Source organism: Lineus longissimus, chromosome 15 (assembly GCF_910592395.1).
Source record: "Lineus longissimus chromosome 15, tnLinLong1.2, whole genome shotgun sequence".
Lineage (NCBI taxonomy): Eukaryota > Metazoa > Nemertea > Pilidiophora > Heteronemertea > Lineidae > Lineus > Lineus longissimus.
This window is the reverse complement of record NC_088322.1, coordinates 6,982,552-6,999,018: the sequence shown is the minus strand read 5'-3', so window position 1 is coordinate 6,999,018 and position 16,467 is coordinate 6,982,552. Positions and strand designations below refer to the sequence as shown.

At 41.2% G+C, this 16,467-nt stretch overlaps 1 protein-coding gene across 1 annotated transcript; it reads left to right on the top strand.

The window, feature by feature from the left end:
* The first annotated feature begins 4,016 nt into the window (after positions 1 to 4,016).
* LOC135499398 (piggyBac transposable element-derived protein 3-like) lies at positions 4,017 to 6,268 on the top strand. Its single transcript, XM_064790142.1, has 2 exons — positions 4,017 to 4,796; positions 6,188 to 6,268. The coding sequence occupies exons 1-2, from the start codon at positions 4,017 to 4,019 to the stop codon at positions 6,266 to 6,268; spliced, it is 861 nt and encodes a 286-aa protein (XP_064646212.1).
* Positions 6,269 to 16,467: the final 10,199 nt, after the last annotated feature.

The window sequence follows — 16,467 nt, the reverse complement described above, 5'->3', positions numbered from 1 at the left end:
AGGGGAGGAGAAGTGGCCAAGATGAATTTTTCTTGCTTCGTAGATAGACCGAAGTGGAATGCACTGGCCAACGAAGAGATTGTCAACTCTCTATCACCTCTCGAGGTACAGCTGATGAAGAGGTAAGTACATTTACGATACATGAGCGATTTATCTTCGAACTAAAGACTTCCTTATCTTTAGCCGTGTTGCCAACGAAAAAAGCGTATCTTGGCCGTGAAACGCTCCCGAAATCATTTATGTTGGTATAGGCTCTTATCGATTGATGCCTTACGACCTCCTCTAATATCAAGAATAAAAAATAACCCATATTTACCCGGAAACTCCAACAGACCCATTATCTCCAGCAATACTGGCAATGAAAGCTGAGAATATCTCCAGGTTGTAGAAACCCAAATCAAGGCTCTCGTACCTCCTACCCTCCTATTTGAGAGATACCACTGACTTTCTCAGTCACGTACAAGAGGACGTGGAAAACCCCTTACTATACCTGACACTTCAAACACCTTGCTACATGACCAAGGATATGGACACAGCAATTGAAAAATGCTGTGATTTGGCCGAGAATATTTACTAAAAGTAAAGGTGATTGAAAAAAGGGACATTTTCCATTCATCACCACTCCATAATCCATCGAAACTCACCATACTCCAGACCATAAACAGACCATACATTAGACCATATACAGACATCAGCCTACGCTTAATGAATCCCCATCCTGAGATACAGGATTTTTATTCTCCTACATTGAAATATTGAAAGGCTGAATATTGAAAGAAATATTGGGAGTATATTTCAAACCACTGATTACATCAGGATATAGAATCCCAGACAACATGTGGTTATCGGAGGTGTAGAAATCTACTTAAACGAAATTTATACAGATTGTTGTTCTGAGGACTGTTGATTTCGATTCTTTTAATATCAAATTATTGGCAACTGCTCTTTCAAATCATGGAGAGGAAAACCGTGATCTTGCGCTCGCTATCTGCAGTAACAAGTTGTATGCAGTAAGAAAAAATCACCAAAACAATCATGTTTTAAAGTTTCACATCGCTTGGGAAAGATTATCAACCCTTTTGCTGACCTCAACTGTTCACATACCAGCAGGCCTAGTGCCGGCCTGCTCTAATTTTTTGGCATGGCAGTTGCATTTCAGCCGAAATTAAATTACGAATTTGAGCTTAATTTTTTCATCACGTTTTTATTCATAGTCTGGACATGGTACAGCTTCCCGGGAAACGGAACAGAAGGGTCCCACTCCTACTTAAACTAGAGTGGGTAACAGCAATGGACCTGCTTGTTCGAAACAGGGAGACCTGCAACGTTGTCAACAATGTATATTTCTTCGGACAGCCATGCAAGACAAATCATCTTGCACCATGGAAGGTAGGTATCTGGCATCTTACAAATCTGAAATTTCAAACAAGTCTTAATTTCATGAGGAGGGATCAATAACTGAAAAGTTTTGATAAGTCAAGACATTATTGTCTCAAGTTTTGCCTTTTAGACAAATTCCCTGAAATGAGCTATATATTGAAGTAGCATCTCCTATATTTCAGGTTCTCAACCAAACTGCTATCGCTGCAGGTTGTCTAAGACCAGAGCTGATATCGACAACACGATTACGAAAATACACTGCGACAGTAACCCAGGTATGTTTTACAACCTTCAATTAAAGATGTTTCTTCTATAAACTGAATTGAACGTTTTAGCAGTAATTTTCAATTTTTTTTATACGATTTTCTACAATCAGCTTGGGTTTATCTTTTTGTAAAGGATATTGTGCACGTTATTACAATCCACTGTGCAGTCTAACAACTTTCATCTATGATTACAATCAATGCATAAAACAGACACAGAAACTATGCCAAAGTCACCGAAGTCACATCTCCGTCAAAACTCGGGATTGGAATATTAGCCCTCTATAGGGCCCAACGTTGCACTGGAGCAACATTTGGAAAAGTCCCCCCATTACACCCCAATCCAACCACAGTTTTGCCAGTTTTGATCATTGTTGCTGCCAAGAAAGACATCTAGTTCCAAATAAAAACGATAGATGGGAGCACTCATTGCATACTTTGCCTTAGGAGGCGTTTCAACATGGCAGCTTCCATGAATGCTTAATTTCAGTATTTTCACCTCATAAGTGGATCCAAAATTTTCGATCAAACAGGTAAAAATCTAATAAAATTTGTACAACATATGAAAAATAAGATGTTATAGATTATCTAGCACCACATATTTTCTTATAATGATATCATGCTGATGTCTCGGCTGAACCTAAAGTTGAAATGTTGCTGAACAGCAACAATGGGACAAAGTGATCATTTTCGGCCACCTGGTGATTTTTTGATAAACCATGTCGGTGCTCTCCATCACCCTCTGAACTGATTAGTTTTGCATTATTTGAGGTTTTATAGCCTTCTTATACACCATTGTTATGCTGTACTTTCTAAAATATGATTTTTTTTCCAGCCAGATGCCCCCGAAGCAAAAAACCAGCAATGTCCATGATGTTTTAGATGCCGTCCTTGCATCCGACTCGAATTTGACGAGCTCTCTGATGGAGATGCTGACGGTGACGATTGGCCATCTTCAGGGGAAGAAGAGGGAGCAATTGCCAATGAGCCACAGCTTATTGACTCGGAGTCGGATGCCTGGAGTTCATCTGATGAAGAACCTTTGGCTACTCTTGCCGCGACTTCGAAGAAGACGAAGAAGAAAAAAGACGCATCATATGATTTTGAAACACGTCGTCCATTCGTACCACCTTTGAACACTGACTATGTGCCTGGACCACATCTTCCTATACCTGATGCCAGTAGGACTCCATATGAATTCTTCCGGATGTTCATCACTGATGAAATGCTTCGCGGCATTACTGAAGAGTCAAACAAGTGTTACCATGTATTAAGGGGTTAAAGGGTCTAGGCCTAGTTATTCTAATATAGTTATTCCTTCTAGGCCTATGGGGCTTTGTTATGTTAATCTTTCAGGGAATGTAGGCCTTTGGCACTACAGATCTATGCCATTTACTCCCTGTCTGTCCCTGCATTTATAGTAATATCATGGTTTTCATTTATAACAGGTTAGTGCAGTGTTGTATTATTTTGTACATTTTCTTTTATAATGGCCTTTCTCCCCACAGTTGAAGCAAGTAACATTTTGTAACCGCCTGTAAGTCAATGACTTCACCTGGGTGGCCAATTGATCCACCTTCTCTGCCAATGATGAGGACTCAGGCACTGTCACTTGCTGAGACTGAACAGAAGTGACACTAGAAGATTTAGACATAGAGACTGAAGTTGGTTTGTTAGGTACAATATGTGCTAATAAGAGCACGTAAATGTACGTCATATGTGCTTTAATCAGGGTTGGAACTTCTCAGCCATATTAACAATAATTGTGGTTGTAACGGAATTCCAAACTGATGCTGCTTGTCTTTGTCCGGTGTTGTCCATCATCTCTTCATCCATTTCATTCATTTTCACTGCTGCACTTAATTTCACTAAATTTCAGGAGAAATTTTCTTGTTGGGGGGAAATGTGTTACCATGTATTAAGGGGTTAAAGGGTCTAGGCTTAGTTATTCTAATATAGTTATTCCTTCTAGGCCTATGGGGCTTTGTTATGTTAATCTTTCAGGGAATGTAGGCCTTTGGCACTACAGATCTATGCCATTTACTCCCTGTCTGTCCCTGCATTTATAGTAATATCATGGTTTTCATTTATAACAGGTTAGTGCAGTGTTGTATTATTTTGTACATTTTCATCTTTCCCCATTTTGTATCATCTAAGCCATTTACTCCCTGTCTGTCCCTGCATTTATAGTAATATCATGGTTTTCATTTATAACAGGTGTTTGCGTGAGTAATTGATATAGTACGTGCTGTGAAAGGTCATTCCTATCGGCTACACAAGTACTCTTTACAAAAAACTGGGTACAACCTACAGCTGACTGAAAATGAACTGACGACATTCTTGGGACTTTATTTCCTCATGGGCATTATCAAAATGCCTTCTCTGAGATGTTACTGGGAGGCTGAGCTACGACAAAGTCGAATTGCTGATGAAATGGGTCGGAATCGGTTCAGTAAAATCGCGCAATCCTTACATTTCACTGACAACAATGACGTGACTGATGAAGAAAAGGAAGACCGTCTTTGGAAGCTGAGACCATGGCTGAATTCACTGCGAGATAGTTTTCAGGAAGTGAGTCCAGAAGAAAACCAAAGCATAGACGAAATTATGGTTGCCTTCAAAGGTCGATCACTGATAAAACAGTACATGGAGAAAAAGCCTAAGAAGTGGGGATTCAAACTTTGGGGTCGCTGCAGTTATGGGTTTTGCCATGATTTCAATGTTTATCAGGGCAGAGGCACTGGAATAGATGAGGAATTAGCACCTGGTTGTGGCCTTGGGGGTAGTGTTGTAATGCAGCTGTGTCAATCTCTACCAAAGAACCGCCAGTTCAAAATCTTTGCAGATAACTACTTTTCAAACTTTACTATGGCAAAGTTGGTGAGAGACAGCGGCATTGGACAGTATACGGGTACAATCAAAGGTAACCGTGTCCACAATGCACCATTGACGTCACTGAAGGCCATGGAGAAGTTGAAACGTGGATCAGGCTCGACTGTCTATGACAAGGATAGGGAGCTATGCTTAGTAAGATGGTATGACAACAAGTGTGTCACCCTCATATCCACTTACGCTGGTACAGGGCCGTTGGAAAAGGTGAAGAGATATGACCGGTCAAAAAAGGAGCACATTGAAGTCGATCGTCCAGCGGTGGTAGGACTGTACAACACCAACATGGGTGGGGTAGATCTACTTGACATGATGTCAACCTTGTACAAACGGCTGCTGAAAAGTCGCCGGTGGTATATGTACATTTTCTATCATACACTGACAATGGCAATGGTGAATTTGTTTTTGTACTGCAGAGACTGCAAAATAGAGCAGGTCTCGGTCAAGGACCGCATGTCAATGAGGGTGTTTCAATCAAAGGTTGCCAGTGCTCTGATAAAATGTGGTAAGGTATGCCGTGGTCGACCATCCCTTGAAGTCATGAAGTCACCTCCAGTGACGAAGACTAATTATTTACCAGCACCCACCCGAGATGTGCGGTATGACAAAATGGACCACTGGCCCTTGAACAGAACCAAGCGTGCAAGGTGCAGGTTGTGCACAGGAGGGTATACTAGCTGGGAGTGTTCAAAGTGTAAGATGTTCCTTTGCATGGTACCGAGCCGCAACTGCTTTGTTTCATACCACCAGAAGTAATTGAATGCTTGTCATGTCCTCGCAGAAAGAACTACCGGGTATGTTCAGTCCTTTTGGTGTGGGACCAATACAATAGCGACTACTGTGAGCCTGGAAACTGCTGATTGACCTTTGTTCAGTATTATGTAGTAGTACTTCTCTGGATACTAGTACTTTTTAGTATACCATATAATTTTTGTAACGATCTCATTCATTAGTCAGTACTGTACATGTAACATTTTAGACATAGATTTAGAATTCAATGAAGTGTATTCATGATATTTTTGTATGTGCAATTCTGATGCTGCTGAAAGGCTAAGAGGACAAACTGTATGCAATAGGAAATCAGAAACTGTTCAATGGACTTGCATGACTTTAAAAAAAAAAGAAAATGATTTTCCCCACCCGTTAAAACCACGAACATTTCTAAATTGCCACAGAAACATGTTTCAGCAAATTCCAAATACAAAATTCCCATGCAAAATCACAGAGGATAAGTCAGTGTTGTAGTTCCATCACAGCACCACTTTCCCGTTCTCCAAAATGATAAGCAAATATTATCAGCAGTAATCTAGACAATAAATATGGTTATTTATTTCTGCAAATATAATATTGTGTCCCGCTTAGGAAAAAATAGGTGCTTGTCTCATATGGACAAAATGCTTCAGGAAATTGTTTGTGTGGTCATGTGATTTAAGCTGTCTGGGGACTATAGTCATGGTACAAAAGAAGAATGATATTTTCATTATTTTGATAAATTGTTACGAAACTGACGAGTTTTATTATGTCCGACTCATTAAATCATTATAAAATTAACTCACTGTGTTGAGCTCCCGAGTGCCAACAATGCCAGAGTTGACCATACGTAAGAATTAATTGTAACTCTTGAAACTCATTATATTTCATTACCTGATTTTCAGATCCTGGGTCTTACACTTGCTGAAGTAGAATGGCTTAGCAACCATATGGGTCACACAGTGGATATTCACAAGGAAGCCTAGAGGTTGCACAAATCAACTATAGAAATGGCTAAAGTGTCCAAACTGTTACTTGCCATTGACCAGGGAGTGGTTGGAAACTTCAGCGGAAAGTCATTGGACGAAATTGATATAGACAGTAAGTTTGACTTTCTTCAAACTTTAGTGCCATGCCAGAACACGAATGGAAAATGATTCCTCTCCTTGTAGAGTACTTTGTGGATTATGTCTTATGAGGACGATGAACTCGAGCCTGGGGAAATATGAAATGGCAGGGCACTTGCACGGCTTCAGACTTACACCATTATGCTTTCTGTGATCAATGTCAAGGTCATATGGGGTCAAATTTGGAATGTTGATACATTTGTTTCTTTAACGTATTAACAGTTACGAAAAAACTTGTTTCAGATATTCCTAGGACTGCTTTTGATGAAGAAGATGATGTTGATTGGGATGAGGAGGATGGTGAATGCACTGTTCAAAGTGAACATGCCAGTGATTCCAATGGTATGGTTAAGAAGACAAAGAACAAACGACGAAAGTGAAAGAACAGTGACGGTGAAGATGGCGTTGAATGTCAACATGCTGATGATTCAGTGGCTAAAGGAAGACCAAAAAAGCGGAAGTTGAAAAAGAAGTTGACAGGAATACAAGGAAAACCGAGAAAATCCAATAAATTGCCGCCTGATGATTCACCCGACCGTTCTCCGGATTCTCTTCCAAGACGAACAGCTCGAAAGGGAAAAAATATAAGAAATATAGAACCGGACTCTGATGAACATAATGATACAACCATGGATTCAAATTATAAAGCCAGCAGTAGCAGCTCATCATCTGAATCTGATTCAGGAAATGATAGTATGGAGATGCCTAGAAAAAAAGGTAAAACAACTGTCAGAGGAAAGACACAGAGGGTAAGATGGACAAAGGAAGAACTGACTGCATTAGAACTGGGATTCAAGAGACACCTCTTGACTAAACGAATCCCTCGCCAGAATGATATTTCGAGGGTAGTTGGTAATTTTCCAGTCCTGCGCAGAAGACGCTAAGATAAAAAGTCGAGTTCAGCATATGATCAAATCATAAGCATATGCACGAAATACAAGTTACGGTATATGGATGGATTGCCATCACATGTCAAATGCTATAACTTGCAACTCTAGTAAGGGACAAGAAATTAACGTGAAACTAAAATACAAGTTACGGTATATGGATGGATTGCCATCACATGTAAATGCTATAACTTGCAACTCTAGTAAGCGGCAAGAAAATGAGTGAATTTACATACCAACACCCCACTTGACTTATCATCACAAACCTGAGCAGACATGAAATAGAATAGAAGAAATTATGATGGCCTTTCCAAGCAAGGAAATGCAAAGCCTGGTCTTCGGGGAAAATTTCACCGATTTAGGACAATCTGAAAATGTGATTTGGTTGGTTGACCATTACATATTATTTAGATATTTCCCATTTTTTCCTTTGACTTTTTCAACAAGGCATTTTAGTTGCATTGGCAATCAATCAAAATCACATGTTATTAGATTAGTCTTTTTGAGAAAGGTGATATGCTAGTGCTTCGAGGCATTCGATGTAAATATCATTTGTAATTTGCATTTTTTTTCAAATACCCTCAGACTTGATTTATGGTGAACCAACTAATATGTTCAAAAAGATTCCGCTAAACTCAGAAAGTAAGGTTCATCAAACGTATATCAAAGGTAATGGTAATGTTGAGGGGATGGGGGGGGGGGGGGGGGGGGGGTTCTTTTGAAAGATATGCATAGATTTAAAGATTTTCCTTGTCGTGTCTGTTTAGCAACTACCGTGACTGTTATCCCGGCAGGGCAATTGTTCTGTTTCTGGCAAGTGTAATCCTTTTTTTTTCAACAGATCTTCTTGTTGGAAAAGTGATGACCTCATAGAAATGCTGTGGTCCCCTTTGCCAGATATGTATACAAATTGAATGTACTGGTAAACTCTGTCATTGCAATATGTGTACTGCGGACAAATTGTTTTGGTGGTTGATGTTGCAAGAATTTTTGGGTCAGCCGAATGAAGGACAGCAAGTCAGCTATTTTGCTTATGAGGACATCAATACTGCGGTAGCAAAAATTGTCAGGGGGGGGGGATTTTCAGGGTTCAATACCCATAATTCATCGTAATGGACAAATGGCACCCTATCTCTTAATGATACACACTCAAGGGCAAGTTGCCGACAATTTTGTGCAAATGTTTCAGCCTATGTTACAGCTACAACAACCTGGTTTCAGGGTTACAATTTCATTGATCAGAACTTTCTGAATATCCCATTGTATGCATTTAATGTCACAAGAGATTGCACTTTTGATGAATACAGTAGATGATTATACTTACCATCGATTTAATTATGTTATTTTGTGCAAAAAAACTTGGATCAGTTTACTTTCACGTCCTGAAATGGGGTGCCAGGCTACTGAAGATGATTTAATTTGTATCAGCTGAGCAAAAACCATTTCTCACATATGCATGCATTAATATCTCGCGTTTGTACTCTTTCATCATGTTTTTATTGTTGCCTTTTTATTCTTTATTCGCTTTTTTTTATGAAGAACTTTGGAAAAAATTAGTTGACGAATTAGCCGACTGATCGCTAAGTATAAATAATGCAACAGTGTTTTTTATACTATCATTAGTGCCTGACCTTCTGACTCCCACTCCGACTTCAGCTCTAATGTTGAACTAAGGCTACATGTATAGCCTAAGTGACGTAACCAATTTAACCTGGTTGACTTACATTTATTTGTATTGATTAAAATGTCTCCAACTCCAAATTTGGCCTCTACATGATTGAGCACATACAGCAAACTCGTTTATTCAAGCCGAAGGCCATAACCAAGTCGGCCATGACCTGGATTTCAGCTTTAGGGCCTCCACACACTAGTGTGCAAATCGGAGATTCATGGATCAAAAGGAGGAAAGAGAGGAGTGATCCGTAAACCGTTCATATTTACACTTTAGTGTGCGGAGGCCTTTATGCACGGAAAACGTTCGTCAGTTCAGTTAAATCAGATGGCTAGTTTTCATTAGTGAGAGCCACAGTGGGGGTCGCATCCTGACAATATCAGGCCATTTCACTCGATAGACCCCCCCCCCCCATGCATAAGGAAAAGTTGTGTTGTAGGCCTTGTTTGCAAGAGGATGAGGGAGTCAATATTTCAGTGCAACCTATGTATTATTTGAGTCATACCTGTCACTAGGAATTGCATGTTTAAATCGCCGTACATGTAGCTAGATTCAGCTGTGCTGACACTTGGCCACATGTATGGCATTTTTTTCACTTTAAAAAAGTGTGTGATACCTCATTAAGAAATTAAGACGTGCAGATGCTTATTTTTTGGCAAACCAATTTTTAGTAAAGACCAAGTTCGTACAATATCGTAACTCGAGCTACGGCGAACACGACTTTGACATGATTGATATTCCCCCAATTAACAACTCGCAAAACAGGGCTCGTTGACTTGTCTGACTGATGTTATTCTTTACGTACTGTGAATTGCACTTGTCATTATGATCACAAGCACATTTCCTGGCTCTGGGGCGGGAATGCGGGATCATTTAGAATTTTAAAGAGAAAAATAAAAAGGTTCCAGACAAATGGGAGATATGCTTGTGTTCAGCTTTGGTGACAATGGTGATATTACCATTGAGCCCCCCCCCCCCCCCCCATCATAGCTCACAAGATTTTAGTGACAAATGATAACGCAGTTCGAATGTTAACGAATAGAAAATGTTCTCATTTCAACTTCGAACAGCTTGATAAAAAGGCATTTCAGTGTCTAATATCATGCCTGAATGTAGGCGCAACAGTTCCGCTTTATGATAATTTACTATATCTCACTGTAGAGATCATATGTTATCTTCAGTTAGAAGAGTCGATAGTTAGTGACTTGATACCTATAATTCCAAATGGACAAATGGCACCCTATCTCAAAGTGATGCATACTCTCCTTTGCAACAACTATTGTGACACAGTCGAAAATATTTTCAGAAAGTACAGGTTGCCTACTTTTTTGTGCAAATGTGTAAGTCCAAGTTACCGCAAATTTAAACAAAATTACAGAAACGCCAAACGGCACCATATACGGTTTATCACCAAATGCCAGATTCGGTGCAGGTGCAAAACATGCTCCCAATATCAATCGGAGAGATTGCGTCAGACGTTTAAAAACTAAAAAGCTTCAAAGTTTTGATGGAGACGCGTTAAAATGGAAAGATTGGAATGGAATGTTCCGAGCCATGGTGCATTCATCCCCGATGTCCGACACAGAGTAAATTACCCATCTACAACACGCTGTAGTTGGGCGCGCGAAGGCAGAAATCGTAGGTTTTGGCTACGATGGTCTAATGTATGCGCCTGTGCTGGAGGCTTTAGAAGAGCGCTTCAGTAAACGTCAATTTGTGGTTCGCGCGCACTAAGATAAACTGGCGAAGCTGCCCTCGGTTTCGGAAGGAAAAGTGTTCAGCTTGTACATTCAGCCGTACATGTAGCTAGATTCAGCTGTGCTGACACTTGGCCACATGTATGGCATTTTTTTCACTTTAAAAAAGTGTGTGATACCTCATTAAGAAATTAAGACGTGCAGATGCTTGTTTTTTGGCAAACCAATTTTTAGTAAAGACCAAGTTCGTACAATATCGTAACTCGAGCTACGGCAGACACGACTTTGACATGATTGATATTCCCCCAATTAACAACTCGCAAAACAGGGCTCGTTGACTTGTCTGACTGATGTTATTCTTTACGTACTGTGAATTGCACTTGTCATTATGATCACAAGCACATTTCCTGGCTCTGGGGCGGGAATGCGGGATCATTTAGAATTTTAAAGAGAAAAATAAAAAGGTTCCAGACAAATGGGAGATATGCTTGTGTTCAGCTTTGGTGACAATGGTGATATTACCATTGAGCCCCCCCCCCCCCCCCCCATCATAGCTCACAAGATTTTAGTGACAACTGATAACGCAGTTCGAATGTTAACGAATAGAAAATGTTCTCATTTCAACTTCGAACAGTTTGATAAAAAGGCATTTCAGTGTCTAATATCATGCCTGAATGTAGGCGCAACAGTTCAGCTTTATGATAATTTACTATATCTAACTGTAGAGATCATATGTTATCTTCAGTTAGAAGAGTCGATAGTTAGTGACTTGATACCTATAATTCCAAATGGACAAATGGCACCCTATCTCAAAATGATGCATACTCTCCTTTGCAACAACTATTGTGACACAGTCGAAAATATTTTCAGAAAGTACAGGTTGCCTACTTTTTTGTGCAAATGTGTAAGTCCAAGTTACCGCAAATTTAAACAAAATTACAGAAACGCCAAACGGCACCATATACGGTTTGTCACCAAATGCCAGATTCGGTGCAGGTGCAAAACATGCTCCCAATATCAATCGGAGAGATTGCGTCAGACGTTTAAAAACTACGAGAATGCGTATATATATACGCATATGTAATCATGTATCCTCCTTCTTGGAGATGTGGTCACCAATTCAACCACAAACAATGGTGACTCCTCAAGTGCTCCGTCATGTGAACCAGTGGCAGAAGATAGGATCCAAAAGAGCCTTCAACAAGTGCGTGTACAAGAAACGGTAATCAGACACCAGGACAGCCAGTAGTTCAGAGCCAAACTGTAGTAGAGGGTCAAATAAATGGCCCACCAATTTCATGCAACAGTAGGCCTAGCGGTAACCAGCTATCAGCACCAGCAGCAGGCCTAGATCAAGTTCAGAGCCAAGCTGCTGAAATTCAAGAGCAAACACCAGTTGTATGCATGAGTAGCTGCAATCAGACAACATCACAAATAGTCAATGTTCAAAGCCAAGCTGCTGAAATTCAAGAGCACACACCAGCTGCCACATGAGTAGCCACAAACAGGCATCAGCACCACTTGTTCAATGCAGCCGAAGGATCGTGAAGCATTCTTCCAGTGATATGAAAAGCACAAAGACGGTTATTTCGATCTCAGGGTAGAACTTCGGTTCTACTGTATCTCGGACGTTGAGGATCTAAGAAGAGCTTGAGTGAAATTTAGGCAGTTATTTCTCAAGGTTACAGGCAACGGTAATCCGGATGGGACCCCCCCAGACTTTTACCACCTGGACATTTACCCCCTAGACTTTTACCCCCTAAGCCAATTACTAGAAGACGAAGGATTGCTATGTGTGGCTGCCGAAATGGACTTCATGATGATTATGTTATTGTTTTTAGATTTAGTTTGAATTTAGATTGATTAATATTGGTATATAAAGTTTATGTTTTATAAATGAACAGGAAAGTCTCCACTTCCGGGATCCGTGAGAACGATTGAATACGCTCGAGTAAAGTGAGCCTAATTAGATCTGACAGTTTAAAGAAGGGTCCAGGATCTGAAGTTTATTGTGCGTGGATGGAGAGGAAATCTGTATATTGTCATAGTAATGAAAGACATGCTTACTCCAAGGTTATTGTGTTGCTAGGCTTGGCGGCAGATCAAAAAGAATGCCTTTGACTGACCCATTGCCGCATCTTGTGTGGGCGGATGACTTCCGTTCTCAGAAATAAGTAACCTGCTTTATCTTAAGAAATATTTTTACGATTGTAAACTCTTGGTGGTCCTAACAGGGCCTGGTCTCTCCGAGCCCCTCCTACTCACACCCACGCTTAGTATAAATGATGAAAACTTAGTTAGAAGTAGTTTAGTGCGAAGTAAATTCTGAAGTGTTATGACCTCTCGTGCTCCGTGAATGTATCAGCGTTGATCCTCGTAATACTAAACAGCCAAAGGATGTATGGACTCCCCCGACAGAGCATTGGTCTCTCCGACCGGATAAGAACTAGTGATCGTTTTTATGACCAGGATTTCACGATGAGGCAAGTGAAGGCCAAAATGAACGTTCATGTTGGAAATATTGGCCGTGGAATTAGAAGTTTAGAGCGCCTGGTCAAACGAAACGTAAGACCAGGCATAATCAAGGAACAGATTGCAGCGTTGATCAAGAGCAGGGATGAGGCCATGAAATGCGGCCTCCATCTCGTGGAGATGGAGCCGGACACTGCCACGGACATCAATAGTCTACTTGACCATCAGTACGAACTGGTCAATGACGTCGTGGTCGAAGCAGAAATTTGGCTGAGTGATGTGGCTATCAACTCTGATAGAACTTGCGATGTGTTCTCGCAATGTGGCGTAAGTAAGGCCAGTTCTGGGGATGAGCCACGGGAACCCCCGAAGGAAGAGGAGCGGGATCAAGGCCGATCGTGTGATCCTGAAGTACGGGATGCAGCGGTTGGTGATGGTGTTCCTGAGCAACGGAGGGATGGCCGAGATGTGGACGATGTTGAAGCCGGTGGTCACGATCGAGACGTGGTATGTGATGCGTTGGCGGATGAGAAAGGCGGGATGAATCTTTGTCGTGCGGTGAGTGATGCTGTACTGTATTCAAGAGATGGTTGCGCCGAAAGGCCCCGGATCCAGCTGTGTGGAAGCTGGATAAAGCAGCTGAGAACTTCTGAACATTCCTCACAGCATGCACACCAGGTAGGTAATGATTTTTCTACTCATGCAAATCATCCACCCCCACATGCTTCGCATAATTTCGGTAACACTTTTGTTCATTCATCGTCTTTTGGCAAGTCCCTCCCAAGACTGAAGCTTCAAAGTTTTGATGGAGACGCGTTAAAATGGAAAGATTGGAATGGAATGTTCCGAGCCATGGTGCATTCATCCCCGATGTCCGACACAGAGTAAATTACCCATCTACAACACGCTGTAGTTGGGCGCGCGAAGGCAGAAATCGTAGGTTTTGGCTACGATGGTCTAATGTATGCGCCTGTGCTGGAGGCTTTAGAAGAGCGCTTCGGTAAACGTCAATTTGTGGTTCGCGCGCACTAAGATAAACTGGCGAAGCTGCCCTCGGTTTCGGAAGGAAAAGTGTTCAGCTTGTACATTCAGCCGTACATGTAGCTAGATTCAGCTGTGCTGACACTTGGCCACATGTATGGCATTTTTTTCACTTTAAAAAAGTGTGTGATACCTCATTAAGAAATTAAGACGTGCAGATGCTTGTTTTTTGGCAAACCAATTTTTAGTAAAGACCAAGTTCGTACAATATCGTAACTCGAGCTACGGCAGACACGACTTTGACATGATTGATATTTCCCCAATTAACAACTCGCAAAACAGGACTCGTTGACTTGTCTGACTGATGTTATTCTTTACGTACTGTGAATTGCACTTGTCATTATGATCACAAGCACATTTCCTGGCTCTGGGGCGGGAATGCGGGATCATTTAGAATTTTAAAGAGAAAAATAAAAAGGTTCCAGACAAATGGGAGATATGCTTGTGTTCAGCTTTGGTGACAATGGTGATATTACCATTGAGCCCCCCCCCCCCCCCCCCATCATAGCTCACAAGATTTTAGTGACAACTGATAACGCAGTTCAAATGTTAACGAATAGAAAATGTTCTCATTTCAACTTCGAACAGTTTGATAAAAAGGCATTTCAGTGTCTAATATCATGCCTGAATGTAGGCGCAACAGTTCCGCTTTATGATAATTTACTATATCTTACTGTAGAGATCATATGTTATCTTCGGTTAGAAGAGTCGATAGTTAGTGACTTGATACCTATAATTCCAAATGGACAAATGGCACCCTATCTCAAAGTGATGCATACTCTCCTTTGCAACAACTATTGTGACACAGTCGAAAATATTTTCAGAAAGGACAGGTTGCCTACTTTTTTGTGCAAATGTGTTAGTCCAAGTTACCGCAAATTTAAACAAAATTACAGAAACGCCAAACGGCACCATATACGGTTTGTCACCAAATGCCAGATTCGGTGCAGGTGCAAAACATGCTCCCAATATCAATCGGAGAGATTGCGTCAGACGTTTAAAAACTACGAGAATGCGTATATATATACGCATATGTAATCATGTACCACTTCCTCAGGTAGAGGAAAAATTCATTTCAGACATCCTCCTTCTTGGAGATGTGGTCACCAATTCAACCACAAACAATGGTGACTCCTCAAGTGCTCCGTCATGTGAACCAGTGGCAGAAGATAGGATCCAAAAGAGCCTTCAACAAGTGCGTGTACAAGAAACGGTAATCAGACACCAGGACAGCCAGTAGTTCAGAGCCAAACTGTAGTAGAGGGTCAAATAAATGGCCCACCAATTTCATGCAACAGTAGGCCTAGCGGTAACCAGCTATCAGCACCAGCAGCAGGCCTAGATCAAGTTCAGAGCCAAGCTGCTGAAATTCAAGAGCAAACACCAGTTGTATGCATGAGTAGCTGCAATCAGACAACATCACAAGTAGTCAATGTTCAAAGCCAAGCTGCTGAAATTCAAGAGCACACACAAGCTGCCACATGAGTAGCCACAAACAGGTCAAAGAGTTATGTTTCCTCTTCTCTATTTGAGAAACCATGGTGTCTTTTTCATTAGAGGCCTTCCTGGGTAACATCCGATTAGTGGTCAACAGTCGACTTAACGATAACCTAGAGGGTATACCAGATGTGGAAACTGAGGAATTCCGAACTATGGTTAGCCTGGTGAAAAGCTACAGTTCAACCACAAACAAAGCTGACTCCTCAAGTGCTTCACCATGTGAACCAGTGGCAGAAGATCAGGATCGGGTTACATCCGATTAGTGGTCAACAGTTGACTTACAAAAAACAGCTAGAGGGTATACCGGATGTGGAAACTGAGGAATTCCGAACTATGGTTAGCCAGGTGAAAAGCTACAGTTCAACCAAAAACAATGCTGACTCCTCAAGTGCTTCACCATGTGAACCAGTTGCAGAAGATCAGGATCGGTTTACATCCGATTAGTGGTCAACAGTCGACTTAACGAAAACCTAGAGGGTATACCGGATGTGGAAACAGAGGAATTCTGAACTATGGTTGGCCAGTTGAAAAGCTACATAGATAGCGGACTCTTTGAAATGCAAGGTGTGGATGGTATGTCTAATTATGTACCACTTCCTCAGGTAGAGGAAAAATTCATTTCAGACATCCTCCTTCTAGGAGATGTGGTCACAAGATCAACCACAAACAATTGTGATTCCTCAAGTGCTTCACCATGTGAACCAGTGGCAGAAGATCAGGATCGGTTTACATCCTTCCTATTAGTGGTCAACAGTCGACTTAACGAAAACCTAGAGGGTATACCGGATG

What these genes read in the sequence shown, in the direction of transcription:
- LOC135499398 (XM_064790142.1), top strand. Translation starts at nt 4,017, where the DNA reads ATGCCTTCTCTGAGATGTTACTGGGAGGCTGAGCTACGACAAAGTCGA. An exon ending in AAGTCGATCGTCCAGCGGTG is followed by an intron (nt 4,797 to 6,187) that starts GTAGGACTGTAC and finishes CCTGATTTTCAG; the next exon opens with ATCCTGGGTCTTACACTTGC.